This window comes from Aulostomus chinensis, chromosome 2 (genome assembly GCF_037954235.1).
Source record: "Aulostomus chinensis isolate RoL2024-O1b breed Wild chromosome 2, RoL_Achi_v1.0, whole genome shotgun sequence".
NCBI lineage: Eukaryota > Metazoa > Chordata > Actinopteri > Syngnathiformes > Aulostomidae > Aulostomus > Aulostomus chinensis.
In genome coordinates, this window is record NC_141321.1 from 28,160,424 (window position 1) to 28,186,414 (window position 25,991).

Sequence of the window (25,991 nt, forward strand, 5' to 3'; positions counted from 1 at the left end):
TAAAGAGTATAATTTTGCTGATTAATTATTGCATGAAATCAATCTGTACCCCCCCCCCCCTTATTTTATATGACCAGAGCCACACAGTGTGCAGACAGTTGACCTAACACCTGTTTAATCCATTCATTCTTCAGGTCAGTTCCTAAATGGATACCTTGAGATAATGAGGGTAAAGACAGATTATCTCAATGCCCTGATAACCATTGTCTCCCCTATGTACGGAAAGACTGCACAGATACCCTAGATATCATATTCATGAGGGCATATTTGTTATGTCTACATATTAAAGATATGACAAAGGCATCACCATCAATTGAATAGCAATTGCTGTGTGAGCTTGTGCAATTATATACGTGCAAATGGAGTGCTGCAAAAATACGTTTATTTTTTGTAAAATAAATTTTTTTGTCATTGCTATTTATTTAATTTAGCCATCATTAACATCATTATGGAATCTGTACATCACAACAAAACATTTTTCCAAATCATCAGTAATTTATGTGCATTTTTTCTTTTCTCATTTTTAACTAAGTCAGAGCCATGACACCATTTGTTTATTATATTGAATGATGCAATATTGAACTTAGTAATCACACTTAATGTAATGTACAATGTTTAGTGAATGCACACAATCATTCTTGAAGTGCAAATCGAGACGCAAGCACTGAAGTGTAAAACAAATGCTTCACATCAAATAGTTTTGTTGTCTCTTATTTGAAAAAAAAAAAGGCCATTTTGATGACATAAGAACAATGGTAGCAGCTAGAACCTGCCTGCATGGCATGTGTGTACATGCAGAAAGACACATACACACAAGCCTTTCCTCCATCTTTTCCTCTAATTTCTCAGCAGCAGTGCAGTCAGCTGCAGGTCACATGACTGGCTGCCTCATCTCACTGAGCATGCTCAAACCCTTCAGTGTTGTCAGGCAAAATATAAGACAGCAGTGGGAGCAGAGATCTGCAATAGATAAACACACCAGCTGGCTGGCTTGCAGACACACACTCCCGGCTCAGAGAGACGGACGCAGTCGAATTGCTGGATTGTGGCTCTTGTTCTTCAGATGTCTCATTTTAATGGACTCATAGTCATCTGTAGTTTCAGCCAGTGAGAGAAAGAGGCAGGTGTACCCTTTAAGAAGGGGAGCAGCTGAGGCAAGGACAGCATCCCAGTCTCCATCCCTCTGTGAAGGTAAGTGTGCATGGATGGGGAGGGTGGGGGGTGGGGGGTGCAGAGCGTGGGGGGAGGGGAAAATCCGCCTGACTGCATCTGTATTTGTGCTAAATAGTTATCAGAGGGAGGAATGGGGACGTTGCTGGGGTTGTTGGGAGGGGGGTTCCGTTGTCTAAGACCGTTGGTATGTGAGACGACGGAGCCTACAGGGATGGAGGAGTATGGATGCTAGCAGAGCTGAGGACTTAGCAGAGCAGCAGGCATACCGAGAAAATGGTAATGACATGGAATCAGTGACTAATGCAGTTGGTGTCTGGGAGGCTGCTTAACAAAAGAAAGGAACAGATCCATACCATTTAAAAGGGACAGATATTCATAATCAGGACAACGAGGACGTGACAAGTTATTTTTCGGTGTAGATGTGGAGAAAATGGCCCATGCAAGTAGAGATGAGTGAAGCCAGCGCAGCAAACAAAGAAAAAATGAATAACTGCCAACAAATAAAGCACAGATGCCTTCAATTCTTCTTTTTTATGTAAAAGCACTCTGTCTTACAAGTGCCATAATGTGCTGCCTTCCTCTCTTTCTCAAGATCCAACCCTAAAAAATACATTTACTTTGGTTTGATTCGCTCACGAACATGTGAATTGTAGGAAACGTTGTGATGCTGCAGCTCTGCATCGGCAGATTAATTCACGTCACACTTATTGTTTACTTGTCTGACAAAAATGTGATGAGCTGCAATGAAATACAGACTGCACTGTACCTGCTTTTTTGTTATATTCCCGATGTTTACCCATCAAGTAAATAAACACCATGTGAAAATCATGACAGTAAAAAACCTGGAACTGCAAGGAAGCATTATATCTATTATAATATATATTATGATTTTTTTTGGAACAAATATGCATTATGTTGTGTTTTTTGTTACCAGACAGTGTGCTGTCCTACTGCTCAGCCTGAAAAATGTATTTTTCAGAATTTCCTTAGCCCCTGCTTACCAGGCAAATCCCCCCCCAAAAGGCAGACGGCAGTCTAACAATGCACTTACATCAGCAGATGTGCTATTTTTGCAGTGAGTCTGCCAACCATTGGCGATCTGCTGCTAATATATGTTTTTCCGGAGGATAAAAAAAAACACAACAAAGAAATTGAGACAACCTGAGTACTGAACATACAGCACAGTTCTCCCACGCATTCTCTCCACGGTGATTAATGCCACTCTGAAAGGAGGCAGAGATGGCTGTTGCTAGGATACATGGAAAGGTGAAGTGCAGACGATTTTAAAGAAAAGGGAAGGAGGTCACCACTTACAAAGCGTGTCATCGCCGGAGATCTTCGTTTCATATTCTTTTCCTTGATATACTTTTAATTTCTATTCTATCGAGGTTGTCTGGTGCACACGAGAGTGAGAGAGCTGGTCAACTCCAGTTTTCTCTTCTCGTCCCTTCCACCTGGAAATAAGCTGCGATGGTAGGCAGAAGTCAAAGGCCTACACCTGTCTGAGTGAGTCCTATGAACAGCAGAACCAATGGTAAGCCAGTTAGCATCTCCTACTGTGTCCTCCATTCACTGCTCTGTTTAAAAATTAGATTTAGTTGTTGCCTGCTCAAATTCAGTACATGAAATAAATAATAATTGTATGTTTATGCAACTGGACCTCGGAGGGATGGGATTAGAGCTCGAGAACAAGAACCTGTTTCGTTTTTTGTTATTTAAATGGGGGGAGGGGGGCAGCCCATCCTGATAAATTTGTCATTTGAATGTTCTGACGAATACTGACATTCGTTCGTCGGAAATAAACCACATCTCTTCATCTCTCGCTTTGAGATGCTATTTAAAGTCATGTTTGGAAGCCTTTGAACAGGAGGCTAAATGGGGAGCTGTGAGAAAGGATGTGAGATGAAAGGATGATAGAAAGTGCTTGTGTTTTCTTTCCGCTTCAGTATAATGGCCTTTTCACGATGTGTGCGCCTACAGGACATCAAAGGCCAATGTTGGACGGACGAGGAGTCCGACGGGGAGAACGAGTCGGAACAGTTCCTGTACGGCATCCAGGTACACAACAGGCCAGTGCTTATATCTGCGCTTGTGCTCTTTGAACTTCATAGCATTTTGTGGACCGTTGTTAACACGTTGTTTTCAATTTGTTGCCGTAGACCGCACCAGTGCTTACTGCATATCAGTCGTTTTAGTAGTTCCCTAAATCCTTCTGAATCTTCAAATGGGAATTTAAAAATATCCAGACCGCGCAGGTAATAAAGAGTTAAGAGTTAGTTAAGAATAAAAGAGTTTTGCTGTGCAGTGCCTTCCTTTGAGAAGGTCCAACATTTATCTGAAGCAGGATATTCTATGTTTTATTGGGACGTTGGCTGGGATGTTGGATGTTTTACTGAGACGTTTGGCTTGATGTGAATTTTTGAAAACTGACAAAGCAAACATGACATTTAGAGCTACAGCGTACAGCACAGGTTCTAGGAAATAATATCAGGTTTCACTGCAGTCTTCATCCTTTGCGGCGTTAAGTTAGTTCCGTGTGTGTACACGAGGGTCTGTGTGATGGTGATTTTTTTCATTAGTGGACGGATTTGTATGTTTGTGTGGACGTGGACTTAACCGGCAACTAGCTGTGACCATGCAGTCTTGTCTATGCACAAGTGCGCCAACTACATGTCTAACTGCAGGGATCGGCAACATTGTGACTTCGATAAAGACAGCAAAGAGCCACACATTTGACAATGACATCAAGAGAGTGGTTCATTTGGTCTGTTAGGGGAGCCTGTGTGATAGCATGTAGCTAAAATCTTGGATGATTGACTGCTTTGTAAATATGTTCTGCCCCGTAATTAAGTCACAAGACAATGTCAAGGTTTTTTTTCCTTCATTTTTGTTTTGCCTTTCTTGTTGTTGTTGATGGCGTATAGCATGCTCGGTCACACGATGCTAGTCTAGATGTTGTGTTACTTGAATGCCGGGATAGTCTTTTGGCATATCAGACACACTGCCTTTGAACTCGGATTAAGACGTCTACATCTGCGTAGAACCCTGACTTTTAGAGTCAACTTTGAGGGATTCAGCCTAACTCTTTATTTCATCATCAAAGTAGCTAACTTTACTACCTAAATGTCAACATCGCCCTCTGTTGGAGTCAAATTTAATAGCAGTACAAACTCCCTGTAGCCATTCACATCCATTCATTAGTGTGTTGTACTGATCGATCGGGGGGACATTTTTGCTTTCCTCTGAGGAAGCTGCAGGCCACATTTAGATGGTCCGCATATTGCCTGAGTAATGATAGTGAGTCTAATTTCATCAAAACCCACAAGCATGTCAGTCATCAGACCAGCTGTTGTTTGGAACATATTAATCATCAGATGTGATCACCATGGATCGGTCATCAGATGTGTGTTTTTTTGTTCCATGTGTGGAACGTAGGCCAACAGAACTACCACAGCTGTCTGGGTATGCTCCATTTGGACCATTAAACCAGCTTTGGTATAAGTCGCAGGCAGAACTGTGAATCATTTCTGCGCTGGAAACCTTTTAAAGCTTCAATTCATCCCGTAAAGTTCAATACTTTACTTTCATATAAGATCTTCATCTTTCTCTTATCGCCCTCGTCTTGTAATTGAAATGTAAATCCAGTCTGGGGCTTAAAGCTCATTTCAGTGCCATCAGAGAACATGAAAGCAGAGTGGCGAAGATAACGATGAAAGTGTTGGATCTGTTCTACACTCTTAAGAGCCGAGAAGATGAGAGTCTGACTTTTCGTCTAGACATTAGACGTGTATGACAGACTTGGGTCAGTTATTATTGGTATTCTTTTGTCAGTGACTGAGGTGCCTGAACATGTGGAATACGAGAATATAAAAACGATCATTTAAAATGACAACAAATGTAATGCTACCTGCATTAAAACGATCTGCCACTTTTTGACATTCCGATTACGCATTCTATTTTCCTTAAAGATCGTCCAAATACGTTTCCCCCGACACAATTTAACATCTTATTATATTTGAAATATGTGTATTTGATAAATGATTCTGGAGTACAGGTGAATATTAGTCAGCAGGCCTACAAACATACAGTTTTGAGGCTTCCTTCTCTCAAAATTGTGATTCGCTTCACGGTGGCATCATATACCTGCTGAAAGTTTAGCTTAATTCACCTTTAAAGTTGATTGTGTGACCTTGCAAATAGTTTAAAAATCAGTATGGATGTTGCACAAGAATGATAAACCGGAAGCCTCCAGTGTACACATTGAATCCAGTAGTTTCTGAAATTAAAAAGCATCCATAAATGTTTAGTTTCCATTGAGTGAAAAATAACAGATGTAATTCAAAACCTTCTTACTTGGTAATTGAAAATTTTTAATGTCCTGTTGGGGGAAAACAAACATAAAAGTGGTGTTTTATGTCTATTAAATGTCTAGCGGGAATATTTAATATTCATAGATAAAGTAATTTAAAACTTTGAAACTAAACAACTATTTTCTCATCTGTTTATATTCTGTGTCAGCGCTATGAATCTGACCAGTGTTAATTAACTGCTTGTGACAGGGGAGCTGTGCTGCTGACCTGTACCGCCACCCTCAACTGGATGCAGATATTGAGGCAGTAAAAGACATCTACACTGACAGCGCTGTCTCTGTGAGGTACAGACACACACACACACACACACACACACACAGGAGACTGTTTTAAAGTCATTTCATGTGCGATCTTTTCAACAAAGGAGAGAAGAGCAGAAGAAATAATGCTCACATTTACTTTGAAAGATAATCAGTTGAAAGCATCAGCGTTTGATAAATAACTTCTTTTCTTGTCTCTCTGAACAGGGAATATGGTACCATCGACGACGTGGACATTGATCTTCATATTAACATCGGTTTCTTAGATGTGAGTCAGCATTCCCCCTCTCTACACTCCCTCCTCCATCTTTGCCCCATTACTATTCTAATGTTGACATTTTGCGGAGTAACGGGTCATTTATAATTCATCGTGTGCTCATAGTTTATTTATGTAATGAGAAATTGCCCCAATTAAGATGCTAACTCTGTTTATTTGTGTATGCATGTGTGTGTTTCTGACTCAGGAGGAGGTTGCAACAGCTTGGAAAGTAATCAGAACAGAGCCCATTATTCTGAGACTTCGCTTTTCTCTTTCTCAGTACCTTGATGGACCCGGTGAGTAAAAATGTCAAAGTGGGTGTTGGTTTTCTGGGAGGGACTTTAGATATTTGTGTCGCTCACTGAGGGTGAGAAGTGAGTCCAATGTGTGTATATTCTGGATGGAGTGTGAGAGGAGGACTCTGGTGTATCCCTACCCTGTGTGATAATGCTTGTCATCTTTACTCAGAGCCATCAGTAGAAGTGTTCCAACCCTCCAATAAAGAAGGCTTCAGTTTAGGCCTGCAACTCAAAAAGTAAGTTATTTGATGCATTGTATTTTCTAAAAAGTTTATAGATTTTGTCGTAGATTGTGTCTTCTATAATTTAAAAAAAGTTTGATCAGACAGTCCCTAAACGTAGACACCGAGGACATTCGCAGAGGTTTTGTTGTTAAAAGTGGATGGAGCCACTTTTTAAAAAAACTCAGTATTGCAGATCCAATCTAAAGTCTTAAGGGTGGGGATGGGTTCTGCTTATCGATTTCGGTTCCTAATGGCTCCTTGTTCTGATTCCCCTCGAAAAGGTGAAAAATAGGAAGCCAACATATATTTAAGAAAAGACCCTTTTTTAGAAAGCTAAATTACTGGTTATATTAAATGTTAAATGTTGAAATAAATGTTTTGATGAGTTGGAAGTGCAACCTTTTGCAATTTCCCACATTTGTGGCATATTCCACGGTCACTGCTCGCTCTAGAGAAATAAAGCCACACCTTTGACCGCTTCCTATGTTGACAACGTGCTGCGTGCAGCGTTGTGTGACGTAGACGCACAACAGACAGGTCCTGCTGGCAGATGTCTGAACTCCGTAAGCAGCCGTTATCAATGAGCTCCTCTCGGAACCGATAAGCAGAACCGAAATTATAATTTTTGTATGGGTACCCGGTTCTCACTAAATTTAATTTGGTTCCTACCTGGAACCGAATTTCGGTACCCAGCCCTTCTTCGGGTTGGATCAAAAATGACATGCAGCAGTCATGTCCTGGTTAAAACTGTCCAACCAGAAACACAGGCATTCTAGGACCAATCAGCTGAGTCACTATTTGCTCTGAAACATGAAAAACACATAAGTAACCATCGCTGGGGACACTGGGATTGAGCACCGTTTCTGGTATTGCTAATGACTTACAAATGTAAGGGTTGTGGGTTTATAAGCACTGTTCTCACCCTCTTCCAAGCATCTTTGTGGCACTCAGAAATCCCTGAGATTCAGCTGGATGAGATCTGATGTCTGGGATCACAAGACTAATAAAAACCTAGACCTAGCCATTTTGTATTATGGAAGATTTTCCAATAAATGTTGCTATTTTATGAATCAGGTTAAAACATGTCACCTGTGATGTGTAAATGAAATGACATTTTAAGTCATAGCATGTTGTTGATGAATTCCAACACCAAAAGCATCTAAAGGAGCAGTGTGTAGGACAAAGTGGCATCCAGCTCCACTGAGGTTGCTCCACTCCTGTTGTGGTGAAACACTGGACAGCCTACAACCCCTAATCTGTGTTTGGTTTGTCCATTCTAGGCTACTGTAGTGACATGGCAGGGGAACATGGAGGCTATTTAGTTTGTTGGGCCTGGTCTGAGCTAAGACAATTGTTCTTATTTCAGAGATTTTACACTGATGAATACATCAGTGAATATTATGTTCTACCTCTGTCTGTAAATCCCCTTAAAATGCTACACATCGTTTCTTTATAAAATCATTCACGTCTGCCTCACATGTCCTCGTGCTTGACTCTCGTGTGTTTTACAACGTGACAGGATCCTGAGCACGTTCACGTCACAGCAGTGGAAGCACCTTAGTAATGAGTTCCTCAAGGCTCAGCAGGAGAAAAGGCACAGCTGGTTCAAAGCCGGAGGAACCATTAAGAAGTTCCGTGCTGGGCTCAGCATCTTCTCCCCCATACCCAAGTAGGTCTCTCTGTCTCACAAGGCATCTCCTTCACTTATCTTGCTGTTTAACACACGATGTACTGCAGGTTTCTGACTGGGAGCAACAATCTAACTCAAAATGTGTTCACAATTATGTTTGTACTGCATGTTGTAATACATTCATGATATAGCATAGTAATAGCAATGAAAGATATTACCATTTTTGCAGCAATGATGTTAACCTGTTAAACTATAATGTGATGTTTTGTCTGTATTGTTTGTCTACCTTGTTAAAAAAAATTCTGTTGAATTTCTTCCTGTCCTGATTTATTTTTAACATTTAACTCCTTCTAAATGTCAGCAATGACTCAAGCAGGGGGAGAACAAATTAATTTTCAGAAAAATTAATTAAATTTTTTTTTTAGTTGAATTGCACCATGGTAACAAGATAGAGCTTCAATATTTTCCCTGACTTTCAAGTCAAGTTAGAAAGTAACTGAAAGCTGCAGAGATTTACTTAATTCTGTAATTGGCGATTATCACACAATGAATGAGAGCACACATTTTGACCCTTTAAATTCCAAATGTTGACTGCGTCACGCTGAGACTTTGGAATACGGAACATTTTTGGGTTCAACGACATCACAAGAAATTCCCAGCTGCTCGTGTTAGCGTCGCGTGCACATAAGGAGTTCTTATGTCTTATAGTACTACTATAGTGCTCCTCGTACTAATAGTTATTATCTGACCTTATTAAATGACCAGAGTCGAGTGCGCGCCTCTTCTTCTTGAGCGCTATTAAAGCTACTCATGTTGACACGCTCTACTACTTATTACCCTATATGTTTACTCCTGATGATATTTGGTAGATGATTGATGGAAAAGATTTTATTGATAGTAATATTATGATGACAAGATGATTTCTTGTCCTTGACTTGTAAAAGCTGGCAGATTGATTTGCAGTTTTCTTTCATATGTTTTCTAATTACCTCCGCCAAGTACTGTAAGTAATGCTTTGGTGTTGTTTATTGGTCTGTTGGCAGGATTACGCAAAAGCTATGAGGCAGATTTTCACAACACTTGATAGAGGGATGTAGTGTGGGCCAAAGAAGAACCCATAAAAATTTGGGGCAGATATATTCAACTTAGCCTGGTTCTTTAGAACTTTTAGATTGGGCTGAGTTTGCCTTGGCAGAGGTATTTACTTGGTAAATGCATTCAAGTTCCCTTTGTTTGTTCTTGCAGTTTTATCTGCCCACTCACATTAAAAAAGTGTCATTGTTTCTATATTTTATTTTTAGTTACCTCCGCCCAGAGGCTAATGCGATCAAAGCTGTCTATCAGTGTCTGGTAGCAGGATAACTCAAATAAAGTTGTGGATGGGTTTTGTTTAAATTTGGTAGGATGATAGACACTAGAGCTGCGTGTGTGTTTTACAGTTATTTATTTGCTGAAGCTGAACACACAACACCACAGAAGCGGACACTTATAACATTGGAAGCTTCTCATATTAGGAAGTGGCTGATGTCGGTGGTACTCAGACATGCTGCACAGACACAACAGCTTTCCCTCACAGTGCAGCCGAACTGTTTCGTTGTCTTACACACTGAAAATTAAGAAACACGTCTTGATTTTGATGCATGTTCTTTGTGTCTTCTTATTTTTCAAGGTCTCCAAGTTTCCCTCTGATCCAAGACACAGTTTTGAAAGGGAAGCTGAGCGTCCCTGAGCTGAGAGTCACCCGCCTGATGAACCGATCCATCTCATGCACCATGAAGAACCCTAAAGGGGAGCTTTTCAGTTACCCACCCAACAGCCAGGTTAGTGTAGACCGGGACACGCCGGCACCTCTCCGTCTGTTTGGAGTCTGTGATCTGTCAGCCTTGTAATTTCCACTGTCGTCCCCTTTATTTATTAGTGATTTATCTCACCAACATATCATGTTGTAGTCACTGTGTTTCTTTCACAACTTTTCACTACTCTGAACTCTTAACATTTATTACATTTAAGTGTTGTAACAATGTTGAGCTCAGTATGCTATCATAAGGAGTTCAAAACCATCTAATGCTGCAAAACTGTTTAACTGCATGTTGGTCCACTGTGAGCCCCTTTCCCCCCCACTCACCTCCCTGTCAGCCACCTCCCACCTGCACTGTTCCCACTTGAGCCTTCCCTCACCCTTACCATAACATGGCTGGTGTGCTTTTTCCCATAATGCTTTGTCTTCACTTGACTCATCAGACTGTGGCTGTCCCGGCGGCCAGGGCCCCAGCGCAGATTACCACGAGGCAGCTGATTGAATTGTTTTTCTCATCCCAGGCGGGAGGCCACTGCAAGAACATCCCCACCTTGGAGTATGGCTTTTTAGTGCAGGTACAATCAACACCCAGTGACCTACAGATTAGAAATATGATCGACATTTAGTTATTTTTCATTATGGTATGATGAGGAAGTCTGAGGAGAGGTTGTTGTTTGGGGGCCATTTGCAAACACCTGCTTTAGTGCACCACTAATTTCAACTTTTGGATTTCAATATTCAAGGGTGAGCCCCACAAACTGTCAGGCTTTATAAACCCCTTGATTAGAGACTTTCTTAATGTGCCACGTTTGGTTGACCAAAAGCCACATTTGGATACATAAATTTTCCACTTACTTCTTATCAGTATATTAGGCATTCGTTTTGGTGATCTTGCGGTTAAGCAAAAATGAAAAGACGGATAGCAATAGAACGGCACCTTGAAATGTGATGAGGTTAATAAAGTGTCACAAGCCGAGAATTTTTTAAATTGAGGAACTTTCTCGACTTCTCTCCTGCAGATTTACCACCATTTCCTTCACTCCGTCTCATCCTCTATGAATGAGTGCTTTTGAAAAGCAAATTACAACTTGAATATATAGTATATACAGATAAACTGCTTTCAACAAGTCAGCTCCCACTTCTTGTCAAAGTCTGCAGTAAGCTTGCCCTCAAACTTGAATATTTAAAGTGACATATACAAAGAGGCTAAAAGAGCTTGATTTAACCAGACGTGTATGCCGGCTCATTATTCTGACAAATCCATAATAGCCTTAAGAGTATGTTGGCAATTCAGAGTGACAGCAATTAAAATCCTCCTTCTTCTTTATAGATTATTTTGTGAAGTCAAACAAACAAATCATAAAAGCGTAGTATCCAAAAATGAATCGACCCCGAAAATTTAGGGGTTGTGCACAGCCTGTGGGACACCTCCTTGTATACAGCACATACAGTATACAGAGAGAGAGAGAGAGAGAGAGAGAGAGAGAGAGATTATGACCCAAGTTTTGATTGGGTATCAATCGAACAATCTGTACCGGTGTTAAGCCTGGTTTTTATCGGCTATTATATTTATACATATACATTCCACAATAGCAGTGAAAATCTTAGTCATGACAATTCTGCTGCAAGCCAGTTTTTGTACCTCGATATGCCATGATTGCAGGTGGGAGTGTTAACCCGGAACACCACTGTATTTTTCTCTTAACAGATTATGAAGTACTCAGAGCAGAGAATCCCCACGCTCAACGAGTACTGCGTGGTGTGTGACGAACAGCATGTCTTTCAGAATGGATCCATGTTGAAGGTATCAGAGACAAGAAAGGAAGGCAAAACAGTATAAATCTGTGAACCATTTCATGTTGGTAAAAACAGAGAAGCATCAATGATGTTTTTCACTCTCAATATGATTCTGCTAATGGATTTTTCATGGTTGAGGGAGAGAGAAAAGAGTGAGCGAGAAAGCAGTTTTATGCGTAGGTTTGTACTGCAGATATAAATGTGTGTATTTTCCTCTTTCTTTGGCTGTGTGTGTGTGTGTGTGTGTGTGTGTGTGTGTGTGTGTGTGTGTGTGTGTGTGTTTGTGTTTGTTTATATAGCCGGCTGTGTGCACAAGGGAGTTGTGTGTCTTCTCCTTCTACACTCTGGGTGTGATGTCCGGAGCTGCAGAGGAAGTTGCCACTGGAGCAGAGGTGACAAGATCACAATAGACAACAAATGACATTATTTTTGCAATCATTTTGTTGTTTTTACTGGAATAATGTATTCTTCCCCTCTCTTTTTGATTTATTGAATGTATGAAAAACAAAGCTAAATTTCAGATTATTTGTACTTCATATATACAATTTGCACTGGAGCTGATTTTACTGTTCTGTTGTAATTAATCAATAAATACATCAAAATTAGTCCAGAAATATAAAAATCTTCATTTTTTTTTTCTAGGTGGTTGACCTACTTGTTGCTATGTGCCGAGCCGCTCTTGAGTCTCCCCGTAAGAGCATCATCTTTGAGCCCTACCCATCAGTCGTTGACCCCAATGATCCCAAGACTCTTGCATTCAACCCAAAGGTCAGCATCCTCACTGCTGGAATTCTGATTATCTGATTAACAAATACAAAACAAAAAAACTATATTTTAGTTATTCATGAACTGAATGTATTAGGTAATAAGAGGAGAGAAAACCTTCTGCCAAGGGTGATGTAAAAAAAAAACAAAAAAAACCCCCAAAAAACATCATGTGAAAAGGGAAAAATAAATCTTGGACCTGCCTGTGCATCCTGCTTCTGGCTGTATTTTGATGGCGCTCTCGTGCATATTGAGAAGAACCTGTGTAACTGAGAGCAGTAAAGACCTTTTGTCCACTCGCTAGAAAGCATCGCTCCATAGTCTAGGTAGTCTCACACGACATCATGATGAAATCTTGAAACAGATGTAAACCCTTCATCCTGGAGGTACAAATCCCCTCATCTAAACATTTTAGCAGATGCACAGGACAACATGAAATATTCAAGCCTTGTGTGTATTTTGAATTTTGAATGGAGTCTGTGGCTGTGTGGAACAGCATGCTTTTTTATTTGAGTAGGTTCAAAAAGAGTTGAGTCTGCTGCCCCACGGGATCATTCTTTTAAACTTTATTTATTCAGTGAGTGTTCTCTGGGAAGCGCTCTCTTTTACTGAGACACCCTGATAACATTTCCACAGTTACACATTCACAGCTGGAGGCTCAGTCTGGTCTACTGGACACCGAGCAGCTCCACTCTAAGGGCCCCTCACCGTGGCAGATAGGATTCTATTCATTTTGCAAGTACAATCAGTAGTAAAAGTCAGACTGCATGTATCTGCCCCCAAGTTCACCCTTGGCCTTACGCTACACCCCCTCCAGGTTCTGTAAAATTCAGCCTAGTAGTTCTTGTGTATTCCTTCTCGCAGACAAACGATGTGGCTTACACCTCCTCGGTGGAGGCAATAAAGAGTAACACAAGGGGCTGCAGTATTGTTTTACAGTCGTTCTTGAACACTGCAGAAAGCATGAGATAACATTTATTTTCTTCTCAAACAGGTTGCTATTTTTCAATATAACTATCAATAGTTTGTAAAACTCGTGCTCCTACAAGTGATTTTAGATGTCTGTATGTTGTTCCCTCTCTCGTTGCATGCAACTGATGTTCGGCTCAACCGATGAACACAGAAGAAGAATTATGAGAGACTGCAAAAAGCACTGGACAGCGTCATGTCCATCCGGGAAATGACCCAGGTATAAGGAGGAGGTGGGCGGGACTAAAAGGGAAGGGCCACCGTGGGCTTGTATGAGATATAAAGTCTATTACTCAGTCCTGTATATTTAGAACTATATGAGTTGGGTTTTGTTTAGTTTTGTTGATGTTCATCAGTCTATCAGCTCTGCAGATTCACACACTGGGGCTGAAGTGTATTTATGCTACTACTTTCAAAAATATAGTTCCGTATTTTAGTTAGTTAATTATAGTTCTGAAAAAACAAACCAAACATTGGATGTGTTACAACATACTTTTGTGAAAAGTGTCAGTCAAAACTTGAAAAGGAGTTATGGTGGAGCCGTCTCATTGGATCATGTTAGATTGTGTAGGTTTACTTAATGAAGCGCATTTAAATTTGAAAAACAACACATGCCTGTGTGGTTTTGCCAGGGCTCGTATTTGGAGATCAAGAAACAGATGGACAAACTGGACCCTTTGGCACATCCCCTACTACAGTGGTGAGTAAGGACCGGGTCTAAAAATGGGGTTTGGAGAAATAATAATCATAAATACATGGCACTTCAAGACAGATACATTCGCCAAGGCGAGCTCAGCCAAACCAAAAACCACCAAAAAAAAAAAAAAAATTCCACTGTGGTTAATGGATCTGTAAAAACAGACATATGGCACCAAAAACAGAAGGTAATATTTTATGTATATTCAGTAATGACTATAGATTTGTGCAAATGAGGTTTCTTAAATTGTGTTGCACCAGAATTATTAATTAATTATTAAACCCATGCATTTGTTATGCTCTTGCTGTCTTCCTGCAGGATTATTTCCAGTAACAGGTCTCATATTGTCAAGCTGCCTCTCAGTAGGGTAGGAAAACAGAATGACATCCCCTCCAACCTTCTGTACCATGTTAGCTGTTGTGCCATTTGACGGTTCATGTTCTCTCTCTCTCTCTCTCTCTATCCCTCCCTGTCACTTGCTGTCCTGTATGATGTCATTGTGTTAGCAACTGAAATTCATGCACACCTCCCACCAGTTCCTGCTGCTCAGCAGCCCCCCGGCCAAGGAGGCTCGTTTTCGCACTGCCAAGAAGCTCTATGGCAGCACCTTCGCCTTCCAGTGAGTCTGCTTTACCCCTCCCATTAGCTATGGTTTTTGGCTATTGGTTTCCACACAATCAAACCTCATTGTTGTCTTAGTATCACTAAGTATTTAGACTTTCAGAAGATATTATATGCTACTCTTGTTATTGTCAAGGTTTTTGTCTGTCTGCATTCTAAAATGAAGCTGCATAATGATGATTTGGGCAGTACACTCTGTCCAACATGAATGTGTCTGTGTAAAACCAGCTCATTATGTTGTGGATGGAGGGGCCAATTTAGCAGATTTTTATGGAATCATAACAAACAAAAGCACTTAGCAGTGGCTATTTTCTTGGACAGAGAAGTCACTCAGCTCAGCCAGCAGACAGAGCCAGCAATACCTATGAGATAGAGATTTGCACTGTAGCAGATGGGACTCTGCTGAATGTTACACTCAGCCCATCTGGGTACTAGCAGGGTACAGCTAACTCATGAGCAGTAGTAGCAGTCTTTTTATGCTGGTTAATAGTACAAATGTCATTATGAACAACAAAAGTGGAGGTCCTCCTGGCTGCCATCATTTCTTATTTATGGAAATAGACAAATTCTAAATTGTAAACACACATATAAGGTTAGATAAGACTTAGAGGCCATGGCATAAAGAGCTGAGCTAAATAAACACTCACCTTAGTGTCTGTAAGAGATGCAACCTCGTGAACTTTATACAACCTCAAAAGTAGATAAAAATACAAATGGTGACACTGATGACAGTTTTATTTTCGTACAAAGCGAAGAGAGAGATTTCTGCACTGGGACATGTGCTCACACCTCGTACCCAGAGACAGCAGTGACGGGTCGCCTGCTTTGATCCTCGGCTTTTGAAACTCCGGGAATCGTCTTAATTCTAAATTTAAATTATAGAAATTTGGAGAACTTTGATGATGTAACCAGATGTCCCCAAATATCCTTGTTCACATGATGTAAAATAGATGACTACAGCAGCTCCTTTGCAGAGGGCAATCTGAACACTCGTAGGGTTCATGTTCTTAAAGCTATAGCGAGTCATATTTTCATCAAAATGAACTGCCCTCACATTCAAGCCCTCATAAGCAAAAGAGCGAGCAGGACACGTTCCCACAGTGGCCACGGCTTCTAATGATGTTACAGAACAGGATTGAATCGAGCATTTTAAGAAGGTTTCGAGGATGTTAATCATTTCAAATCATAGTCCTGTCAGGTTACGTATTTACTACGAAAAAAAAAATCGTAACCGCACTTTTCTCAGAATGTTTTGGTGATGTTGCTGAATATTTGATTTACACTCAAGAAATTTCTGTCTGTACAGTTTGTAGTTGTTAATTCACAATAGCACAGCAAATGTTATAATATTGTAGAGTAAATATCCAGCGGCTACTCCCTATTGCTGCTATGAGATAAAAAATTTGACTATTCAGTCCATGAAAACTTAGATTTTCTCCTCTTAGAGAGCTAGAAGACTCTCTAAAACCCTACAGTTTTACACTTGCAGCCGCAGCAAACACAGATTTGTTTAAAGAGGAAGAGCTGTTATTGTTAAAGATGTTACGAGTTTAGGGACAACATTTTGCACTCGTAAATCTAAGATTACGAAACACGGTGCACCATGTTATTTTATCTGGACATTCTTGAACTGAATGGATCGATCTACACGTCAGTGGTTGCCCTCTGGGATCCAGGCTGTTTGTATTCACACAGCACTTTGTTTTACCTCTTTTCCCTCTCATCTCTCCCTCTCTCTACACTTGCTCAAGTGGTTCCCATATAGAGAACTGGCACTCTGTTCTGAGAAATGGACTAGTCAATGCCTCTTATACCAAACTGCAGGTACGTAACCCTGGCAGTTTGCTGGAATTTACCATGCATCTCCTCTCGGACAGTAATCCAGCTTTTGAACAGAGCAGGCTTGCTGTCCGGCTGATTCATTTTTGCAGTTAATGGATGCCAGGTTCCCTTTCGTCTGCTGTGCAATTGGCATTTTAGCGAGCAGGGCACACTGGGAGATTTTCCCGCCCAGTGTCGGCTTCTTTCTGCTTCCTCTGCCGACAGCAGTGGATGTCACGCCTCTTTCTGTTGTGGGACAATGGGAGGGGGCTGTGGCGTCAGCTGTTTTCCTGGGAGGCTGCCTTTGTGCCCTGTTGGGGTTAACCACTTAGAGCACTGAGTAGGCTAGGTCTGAAGCTGAAGGATGCAAAGGAAAACGCCGTCATAGTGAGTAAAGTCTTCCTCCAGGTGAATAAGGAGGGCTTCTGTAGAAGGTCAGTAACTGGCACCATTCATCATCTCCTCAGGCCTGGGTCAAATTGCAGCCATAAATCATTTGCAATCATTTTAACCTGGTTTATTATAGATCCTCCTCACCACCACAGGTTTGCACAAGTCAGAAGCAGAAAAAGCCATATTTACATCGAAATGCATTTGTCCTCTGCTGCATCATGACTCTGGTCTATGCCTCTGGTCTGTGAAAGAAACTGAAAGTAGAACGCAGACTCTGTCTCATTTGCACAATCCTGCTGATAATGACTGAGACGCACCTGCAAGTCCCGAAAATAGATTAAACACAATTAAATCTCAAGGATCTTTGAAACTTAGATGTCGGCTGTGATCGCTCTACCATGCTGATGAGTTTCATCTCTGACGTCTTTGTTCTCCAACTTTTGAACCCTCCATCTTTGATCTCACGTCAGTAGTCCTCTCTGCCTTGTCTTCCTCCTCTCAGTTTCACCTTGAGCACTGACACCACCTTCCGCCGTCATTGTGTTTCACAGGAGGAGGACGGAGTCGGCCTCCAGCTCCAGCCATCACGCACAGTCACTTGTCTGTTGTTCCTTTTGATTTCTTGACCTCCATCTCCCTCCCACATCTTATTCCCAAACTACAACGGTGCTCTTAATTCTCCTCACAGTTTCACTTCCAGACACTTGTCCATGTCACACCTGAGATCCCTCGCTTTGTCTCAACATGGACATTATCATATGGAGGTGCATCATCATTTCCAGTCCACTCATATCATCTTTGTTCTTTGGCTCGTTGCCTTCCACAGTCTTTTGATTTCCGTGTGTGTATAATTTGATGACATCTAACAATGTGGAGGTTTGTGTATGCATTCCACTGATTTACCAGCAATATTTTGGGTATGTCCTGTAGTGTATGTATCAGTACATGGGTGTGTGTGTGTTTGTGTGTGTGTGTGAGTGTGAGTGTGAGTGTGTGAGAGAGGTCGTCCTGTGCAACTGCTCAGTGACCCTTCCTTCCTTCCTTGCTCTTTTCCACCCAAGCTGCATGGGGCAGCGTATGGAAAGGGCATCTATCTGAGCCCCATCTCCAGCATATCTTTTGGATACTCAGGTAGGAACGACTCATTCCTCGCTACCACCGTCCCATCCGGCCCCCCCTCTCCCTGTCGTCCACGCTGCGTGTGTGACATGGCCTGATTATCATCCTGGAACACGCCATTGTAACGTGTGGGAGCTTTCCATGCTGTCCTGTTGTGCTGCACAGTGTTGTCATGTGTGGGTGCTGGGCCTTGGGCCTCTGACATTGTGTGCCACCTACCATACAATATTTATGTGGCGGTTTTATAACGTGGTGCTATCACCGGATTTGTGTGTTGCTTTGTTGGCTTGTTTATTGTTGTTTACCTTCTTATTGGGATGCGAGTATTGAGCAATAAAAAAAAAACTGTTATCTATCAATCTAGACCAGCCATTTTTAGATGATGGATTTCAGGTCCGACAATGGACTCTTTAATAGAGTTTGGAGCTGGTCACATGCCTGCCTGAGGGTCCCACCTGCTCAGTGATTTTTTAGTTTTAAGGATGGGCCTGGAATTCTTGAATTTTATCTTGAAAGATGTTACAAATTGACATATTTGGCATAATATCCACTTATTTTAATGTCTTGATCAGGAATAGTGCAGCTTGATCAGATCTAATTATAATTTCTAACAGCATTCTTTCAATGCAGTGTATCTTCTCTTATCACCACTTCACCTCATTTGTGTTTGACACTGAATGTTGACGTTCATGTCGCAAAAGTCTAGATATATTCTCTGCCATTGTGGGAGAATAACCTTCACGTGGAGGTTAACACTGTGGGTAATCATTTCTTTGTACGAGGAGCTGAACACCGCCAGAGAAAGGTTTTCACAGCTTGAGTGACTCAAGTTAAGGTCATTCTTACTGAGGATTGTTTGCTCTCTGTGTGCCGCTTCATGCAGGAATGGGGAAAGGACAACACCGCATGCCCACCAAAGATGAACTGGTGCAGCGTTACAACCGTATGAACACCATACCACAGGTGACGGAATACAACGTGCTTTGGACTTCAGACAGCAAAAGAACACATTTTTTCCCAAAATAATTAGGCTCCCTTGAATTGGCACGAATGAGTTTCTCCAAAACGATGTGGACGCAGAAGAAAGACTGGAAGTTTTGAGAAATATATTGTGGTTTACTTGAAGGCTGTTTCTTCTTTTCAGACTGCATTTGTAATGTTGCAAATGATAAATGGCACATCGTTATTCCCTCAGTTGGATCATCAGTTGGCCTTAACTCAAGTGGCTTGATGGCAGGTTGTTGTTTCTTTTCAGTAGAGCCGTCCGATACAATCGAGGTTCCTTCAGAGTCGAAATCTAAATTGCATCGCGCTTTGTGAAGGTAAGACCGACAATATATTACGTCTTGATAATCTCGTGAACATGTGGCTATTTAATTAAAACTACATAGCAGGTGAAAAACACCATTAAGTTACAGCACTAAAAATGTTCATAAAACAGGTAATGTGGCTAGCGCCCGACAATATCTAGAATAGAAGGATCAGTTATTATAGCAGGATGGTAGTTTTAGGTGAAAATAATGACGAAAGAGAGAGGGCTTGAAAGCTAATGTGCCTCACTGTGTACTTCTGGACTTTTAAACAGTTATCACATCCAAGGATCTGCAGAAGCACGGCAACATCTGGGTGTGTCCTGTGTCCGACCATGTTTGTACTCGCTTCTTTTTTGTGTGAGTAATCCCTTCATTTTTACCTCCTGTATATGAAGTATTAATATACATGGTGCAGTTTCCCATTATCAGTTATCAACATTTTAAATCAGCTCTGAAGAAATTGTACGGATGGTTGAAGTTATCATTCCAGTAAAGTCTCATCTCAGTGGTCAAAGCTTTGTTTCCAGAACTGTACAGAAGAACAATTTATTCAAGAATGGCATCAGTTGACTTCTTTCACACTAAAAAATTGGGGAGTTTCCTTTCACTTTACCTTTTATATAATTGTTGGGATATAGTATGTAAATGTCCTCGGGTTATACTGAGAAGTATGCAAAAAGTATTATAAAGTAGTGTGTTTTGGCTTATATTTTATTGTCTAAGCTTTATCTAAAGTTTTGTCTAAAAATAGATGTTATTGTTGCCACTATAACATGACACAAATGTTCATAAGCTCCACACTGAAGTAGACATCTACACTGCACCCTTGGAACTAACTCTCCTTTGTAGTTCAGTACATTTGGGGCACAAGCTAAAACTTAGATGCCAATTAAATAAGTCCTCAGAGTTTAATACACCTCCCAAGTATGCTTTTATGAACTGTTTTCTTACTAAAATGAATTTGAAGTGTACTTGTGTTTTGAACAATGTCCAAGCTAGTTTACGATCACTTTGACATTTTCTGAGTCGATATCGGAGATGGCCTGCATCCAAGTTAAATCACAGCTAAACAGAATTTGATTCTTACCTGCTGTTGTGTGCGTCGTTGTGTTTTCCAGCATCGACGAATGAGCGCCTGCGGTTCGACTAAAAACCCGCTAAGCTTTACTGTGTCTCTCTTATCAACATAGATAAGATCACCCCCCCCCCCCCATTCTCTTCCTCTGAAGATAAGAAGAAAGACTTTCTTTAATCTCTGAATTCGACCCTGGCAGCATCTAATTGCTGCAGCGCACAACATCAGTTAAAGAGGTTGATATAAACTTTAGCAGTTATTGATTCACCTTGTGGGGGATAAAACAAAAAAGAATCCAGCATTAACAAAACTAAACAATAATAATGTGTAATGGAGGAAAACCTATCTTGCGTATGTGCAGGTATGAGGATGGCCAAGTAGGAGATGCCAACATTAACACCCAGGAGCCTAAGGTGCAGAAGGAGATCATGCGTGTGATTGGGACCCAGATCTACTCCAGCTAATGGAGGTTCAGCAGCGACTCTTGCATCCATGCATCTCTCTGGCGGAGGCACACAGGCAGGCACACACATAAAGCGAATGTTTGAGGCGAGCTGACCTCAGGCCTAATATTGAAGGCTGATGGAGCTCTTGAGCACATAGTTTTCCCTGTTCTTCTACTCTCTCTCCCCCTCTCTCTCTCTTTCTCTCTCTCCTTTGTCCCTCTTCTCCAAATGGTTACATGGTCATTTACGTTCAACTGGGCTTTTTCCTGACTTGCTGCACTTTTACTGATCCTTTGGACAAATGATCTCTATTTATAATTTCCCTTTTTTGAATATCTACTTAAAAAAAAGTCATTATTATATCCCTTTGTGGAAAATCAGTGATGGATCTACATGCACATGGACGTTTATTCTCTTATTTTTGCAAAGGCATTATCTCTGATCCTTTTATTGAATATTCTTTGACTAATGACAGGGATTAAGGTGTGTGATATTATTATCTGAAGGGCAAACATAGCTCTGTCATTTTGTCCCTGCCACTCTGGATGAACCAGCTCCCAGAATTCAATAAGTGAGGTGTGGCTTGAATTTTACACAATAGGCACTTTTTTTGATAACATTATCAATTTTTTTTTATTTAATTATAACCAAGACCATTCTGATTGATAAAGCACTTTCAACACAACCCTAAAATGACAAGCATCCAGGAAAATAACTTTTTCTTTCACATACACACACGCACACACATATAAAATGTATGTCATTCAACAGTTAGAGAATGTCAAAGCTATAAAACTATAAAATACTTTCAAGTCCAGTTCAGTTTCAGAAACACCGAGGCATTCTGTTGAGGCTTGGGTGATATAAAGTCTAGGATATTTAGAGATCCAGAAAGTTAAAAAAATAACAGACGCTCCATGTTCTTGAAAGCAGTCGAGGTGGTATATTGTAGTGCACAGCATCGACCACCAGAGGTCACTAGTTGTACAGGCAGGTGAGCTGAAAAAAGGACTTGGGAAGACATCGTCAAAAAGTCCCTGCCTGATACTCAGCCGATTGTTATTTCTTACATGTGTCAGAGAAGGCGAAATAACACACTCAAGCCTAATTATCTTCATTTAAACAATAAATCCTAAGTAACTCATTCATTTAATTTGAATGAGGACATGTTCATTTCCCCTCTCAAGGTCATGTGCTTATGTTTAATGCATAAATGAACATGGATGCTGATGAGCCATAAAATAAAAAGTTTGGTTTTGGTTACCCAAAAGGACTAAAGTGGAGGAAATATTAGACCAAACGTTGCTGTTGTCGTTAAGAGTTTTCCCTCAACATCATCCTTGCAGAACACACACCAGTGAGCGTGCAGTCAAGAGATTATTTACTAAACTGCCATGCACCTTACAGTACGGATTATTTATACAAAACAGTGGATTATATTCAGTCTGTGAACATGTTATATCTGTTTGTTGAGAGAGGTATTTGTTTGCCTTTGTTCTATGTTTAAAAAAGAAAAACAACACACAAATAGTTGTTCTGTGCCATCATTATGTTAGTGGGAATCACTTCTTTAAGTGATGGATATCTTATTTTGGAATAAATCTCTCTGGATTCACAATTTACAAAAATCCACTGTACAAAGTATCATGGACAACTATTTACCGACCGTATCCAGCAGACGGGAGCTCATAACCTCCTCACTCCCACCTAATGGAAGCTGGATGTTATCAAGATGCATTCATGTGCAACTATCACCTTGGAGAATGATGACCTTGTATAGCTAATCGAGTTTATCAGTTAGTCATGTATTGTATGTATGTATGTATGTATGTATGTATGTGTGGGTTTGTATTTTCTTGATATTATACTAGACATTGCACTTATTCAACGTTTGCCTAAACTGGAGAAAAGGACTGTGCTCTGGCCTGCAGCGGATGGAGGGAAAAATAGACCATTTTGAGCCTGAAAGACTCTAATATCTCACGTCATAACTATGTCTGTACTAAGATGGGCTTTCAGTGTCTCATGGAACTGAAAATTCAGACTGCAGAATGGAGTTTGAGGCACTGAGCGAACTGTAAATAAGGACATTGGAGACCTCGTTGAAATGTATTACCCAAAAAAGAGGTGGACATGTACAGCTGACTTACTGTTAATAGCTGATGCCTGTTTTTGCCTCGAGGTCTGAGCTGCGAGTCTCTTTGAGAATCTTTTCTCTCGCTTCTCCTGGTGAGGAATGTTTTTCAAAGACGATGTCGACAACGATGATGGTGATCATGTGGATGATGAAAGCCGGCGATGCGGAAAAAAAAAAGAATAAAGCCTGATTTTGCACAGTTTTATATACAGTCTCCTTTTTATCTGATGTCTCTGTGTATAACAGTGTGGCCGTCCCTTGCTGTAATGGATGTGGGATAGCATTTTGGGCAGCAGGGGGCACCGTTACTCCACAACATTTCCACAGAATTTACTACTCAAACATGATCTCAAATCTTCTTTCTCAATTTCTCGCTACAACAAGAACAATCATTTTAATTATTCGATGCAATAGGTGAAGTATAATGTTTGTGTAATTGGACATTGTGGACCCTTTTTCTATGTGAATCACAGGGTTAATTACCGCTCAGGTTCACACAGTGAGGTAAATCAATTATCATATATCAGCTCTCCTATTTATAGAGCCGTCACGTCTCATATTTAGTTGAAACCTGCTCCACATGAATATAATTTAAACACTGTGTGTGTCTCAAAGCACATTAATCCCACATAACAAAATTATTTCACTTTGTTGATCCTCACGTGAGCATGCCATAAGATGCTGAATAATAATCCTAAACAGATTTTTCCATTTCAGAGTCAATATTGCTATCACAAATGACACATAGGTGACAAAATATTTCTGTCCTGCCGTCATCACATTATGTAAATGTGAAAATGCATCAGTTAATAGGAGAGTTGAGGGGGGTAACTGAGAACTGCAGGTAATATTTTTGTTTAGGGGTTTCTATGGCACTAGGAAACAGCAATTTTGCATTACTGCTCAGTATATTCAGTAAATTAGATGAGCTTGGCCAGACTGTTATTCTGTCTGTACATGTAAGCCACACATAGAATACTTCTCTGGTAAAAGCATAAAATAAATAGGGATGCATAAAATAAGTGTCAATTCTGGTCATTTCTGATTTTACTGGTATTGGTCCGATGAGCAATAAGTGCTGCCAGTGATGAGGAAACAATGTGGTTAACTATATGATGTCTGGTCTTCTTTACAGTAAATATGGTGGAAATAAGAAAAACTGTTCTTATTCAAATTCACAATGTTTGCACGTGTTTTTCAGTATTTAGAAAAAGTGAAAATGGCGGAAACTTGTTTTTATAAATCATATCGACATCCATAAATATAAGCCTTTGCAGCAATGTCAATGCTGGACTAATCGGCCAACATTTTGTACTGCTTTATACTTTCCCGAGATAATCATTATTGCAGAACATCCACAGACAGTTGCATATTCCAGCTTTCTAAAACTACATGGATATGTAGTCTATTTATTGCATCACAAATTCAAACACTTCAAACTCTTCAAACCTCATCTCTCCTGGTTTAAATTGGCTCCTATCCTTTCACCTCTTGAGAGCAGTTCACTAATAGTTGTTGACGCATTCTGTCTCTCATCACAGAGACTTCACCTCTGTCAAACCAGCAGAACACATCTCATCACTGCTGCTCTCCCATGATAGTCTGGTGTGGTCTGATGGCTGTTTTGGCACAGGAGACCCTGTATGTGTACTACAAGTGCTGGGTGTGTAGAAAGAGGGTATAATCACAGGGAAGCTGAAGCACTCATGGATACTTGAAAGGCACTTTACGTGTGTATTTGTGGTAATGGTAATTGGACCCCTCCCTTCGTAAGCTGACCCATTTTACAAAGACAATGTGTGGGCCCTTGCGTTGAAACATGTCTGTACATGTGTAGCAGATGATGTGTATGGTTCACATGTTACTATGATCTCGGAAACGTGGCCCCCATGTTGGACACGGTCCCCTGGATTGGCGTGGTCCCACATTACCAAAGCCAGCTGGCTGGTGGCGCACACCTGCACGTCGCTTCGATCCGACCGGGACTTTCTCTTGTGTAATTTAATCATCTGCCATTGAGGGGAGCTCTGGTTTTATTCTGTTCCACTCCACCCTCAACTGCTTTCTTTGCATACTTAACACACACACACACACACACACACACACACACACACACACACACACACACACACACACACACACACACTGGCACATAAGTGCAGGGCATCAGCACACACACACACACACACACACTCACACACACACACATTCAGGTAAACACACACTACACAGTGGTTGTTTGGTCAGATAAAGGAGTAGTGACGGGAGGGCAGACGGTCACCCAGGGTGTCTGGCCCTTGGTGGAAGTGACTGCTCCCAGACTGCCTCTCTCCTGCCTCCGTAATAAGTGTGACCGTTTGATTCCTGCACAAAAGGAGCAATTACAGGGAGTTGTTTAATCACCCACACGTTTATTGAGCTTGGGGTCTCTTAGCTTGCAGCTCAGGCCCCTGTCATCAGCAGCAGCGGGCGACAGGAGTGACAGAGAAGGTCGGTGGTTTAACAGGGCGCGAAGGGGTCTCGTTTGAGTTAAGACTTCGCAGGCTACTCTGTACGCTGCAGAGGCCCTGGGGACAGAGACAAAGAGGAGACCAAAAGATAGGCTGGTCAGCCAGGCAGAGAGATGGATGGAGTTAACAGAGAGACTAGAGGGCAGAGTTTGGGGGACACATCTGAATCAGAATCATCTTATTCCCCAAGTAAATGTGCAGACTTTTTTCATCTTGGTGTCTGCATGAGCAGAGATACATTTAATCTATTCTGTGACATAAAACATATTCAGTTAGACTACATGACAGTGTGACTTGTTGAGCGGGTGTGATGGA

At 41.0% G+C, this 25,991-nt stretch overlaps 1 protein-coding gene across 3 annotated transcripts; it reads left to right on the plus strand.

Moving 5' to 3' along the window:
- Window positions 1-933: 933 nt before the first annotated feature.
- On the plus strand, window positions 934-23,387 carry LOC147269665 (protein mono-ADP-ribosyltransferase PARP6). 3 transcript variants are annotated; one of them, XM_086188688.1, is made up of 23 exons: window positions 934-1,191; window positions 2,562-2,707; window positions 3,120-3,231; window positions 5,733-5,827; window positions 6,011-6,071; window positions 6,268-6,358; window positions 6,531-6,597; window positions 8,105-8,254; window positions 9,885-10,035; window positions 10,457-10,588; window positions 11,722-11,817; window positions 12,110-12,202; window positions 12,453-12,578; window positions 13,699-13,764; window positions 14,177-14,244; window positions 14,560-14,608; window positions 14,748-14,860; window positions 16,614-16,686; window positions 18,138-18,207; window positions 19,079-19,158; window positions 19,454-19,517; window positions 19,781-19,865; window positions 20,945-23,387. In XM_086188688.1, exons 3-23 carry the CDS (start codon window positions 3,124-3,126, stop codon window positions 21,045-21,047), a joined length of 1,941 nt encoding a protein of 646 aa, XP_086044814.1. In that variant the 5' UTR covers window positions 934-1,191; window positions 2,562-2,707; window positions 3,120-3,123; the 3' UTR covers window positions 21,048-23,387. The 3 variants fall into 3 exon arrangements, with proteins under 3 accessions (XP_086044814.1, XP_086044832.1, XP_086044824.1); XM_086188706.1 differs by having other exon boundaries at window positions 10,535-10,588; XM_086188698.1 differs by having other exon boundaries at window positions 3,154-3,231.
- Window positions 23,388-25,991: the final 2,604 nt, after the last annotated feature.

Excerpts from the sequence above, each read along its gene's own strand:
- LOC147269665 (XM_086188688.1), top strand. The coding sequence starts at position 3,124 with ATGGCCTTTTCACGATGTGTGCGCCTACAGGACATCAAAGGCCAATGT. Across the intron at positions 14,245-14,559 it reads GCACATCCCCTACTACAGTG|GATTATTTCCAGTAACAGGT; the intron begins GTGAGTAAGGAC and ends GTCTTCCTGCAG. Across the intron at positions 18,208-19,078 it reads CATATCTTTTGGATACTCAG|GAATGGGGAAAGGACAACAC; the intron begins GTAGGAACGACT and ends CGCTTCATGCAG.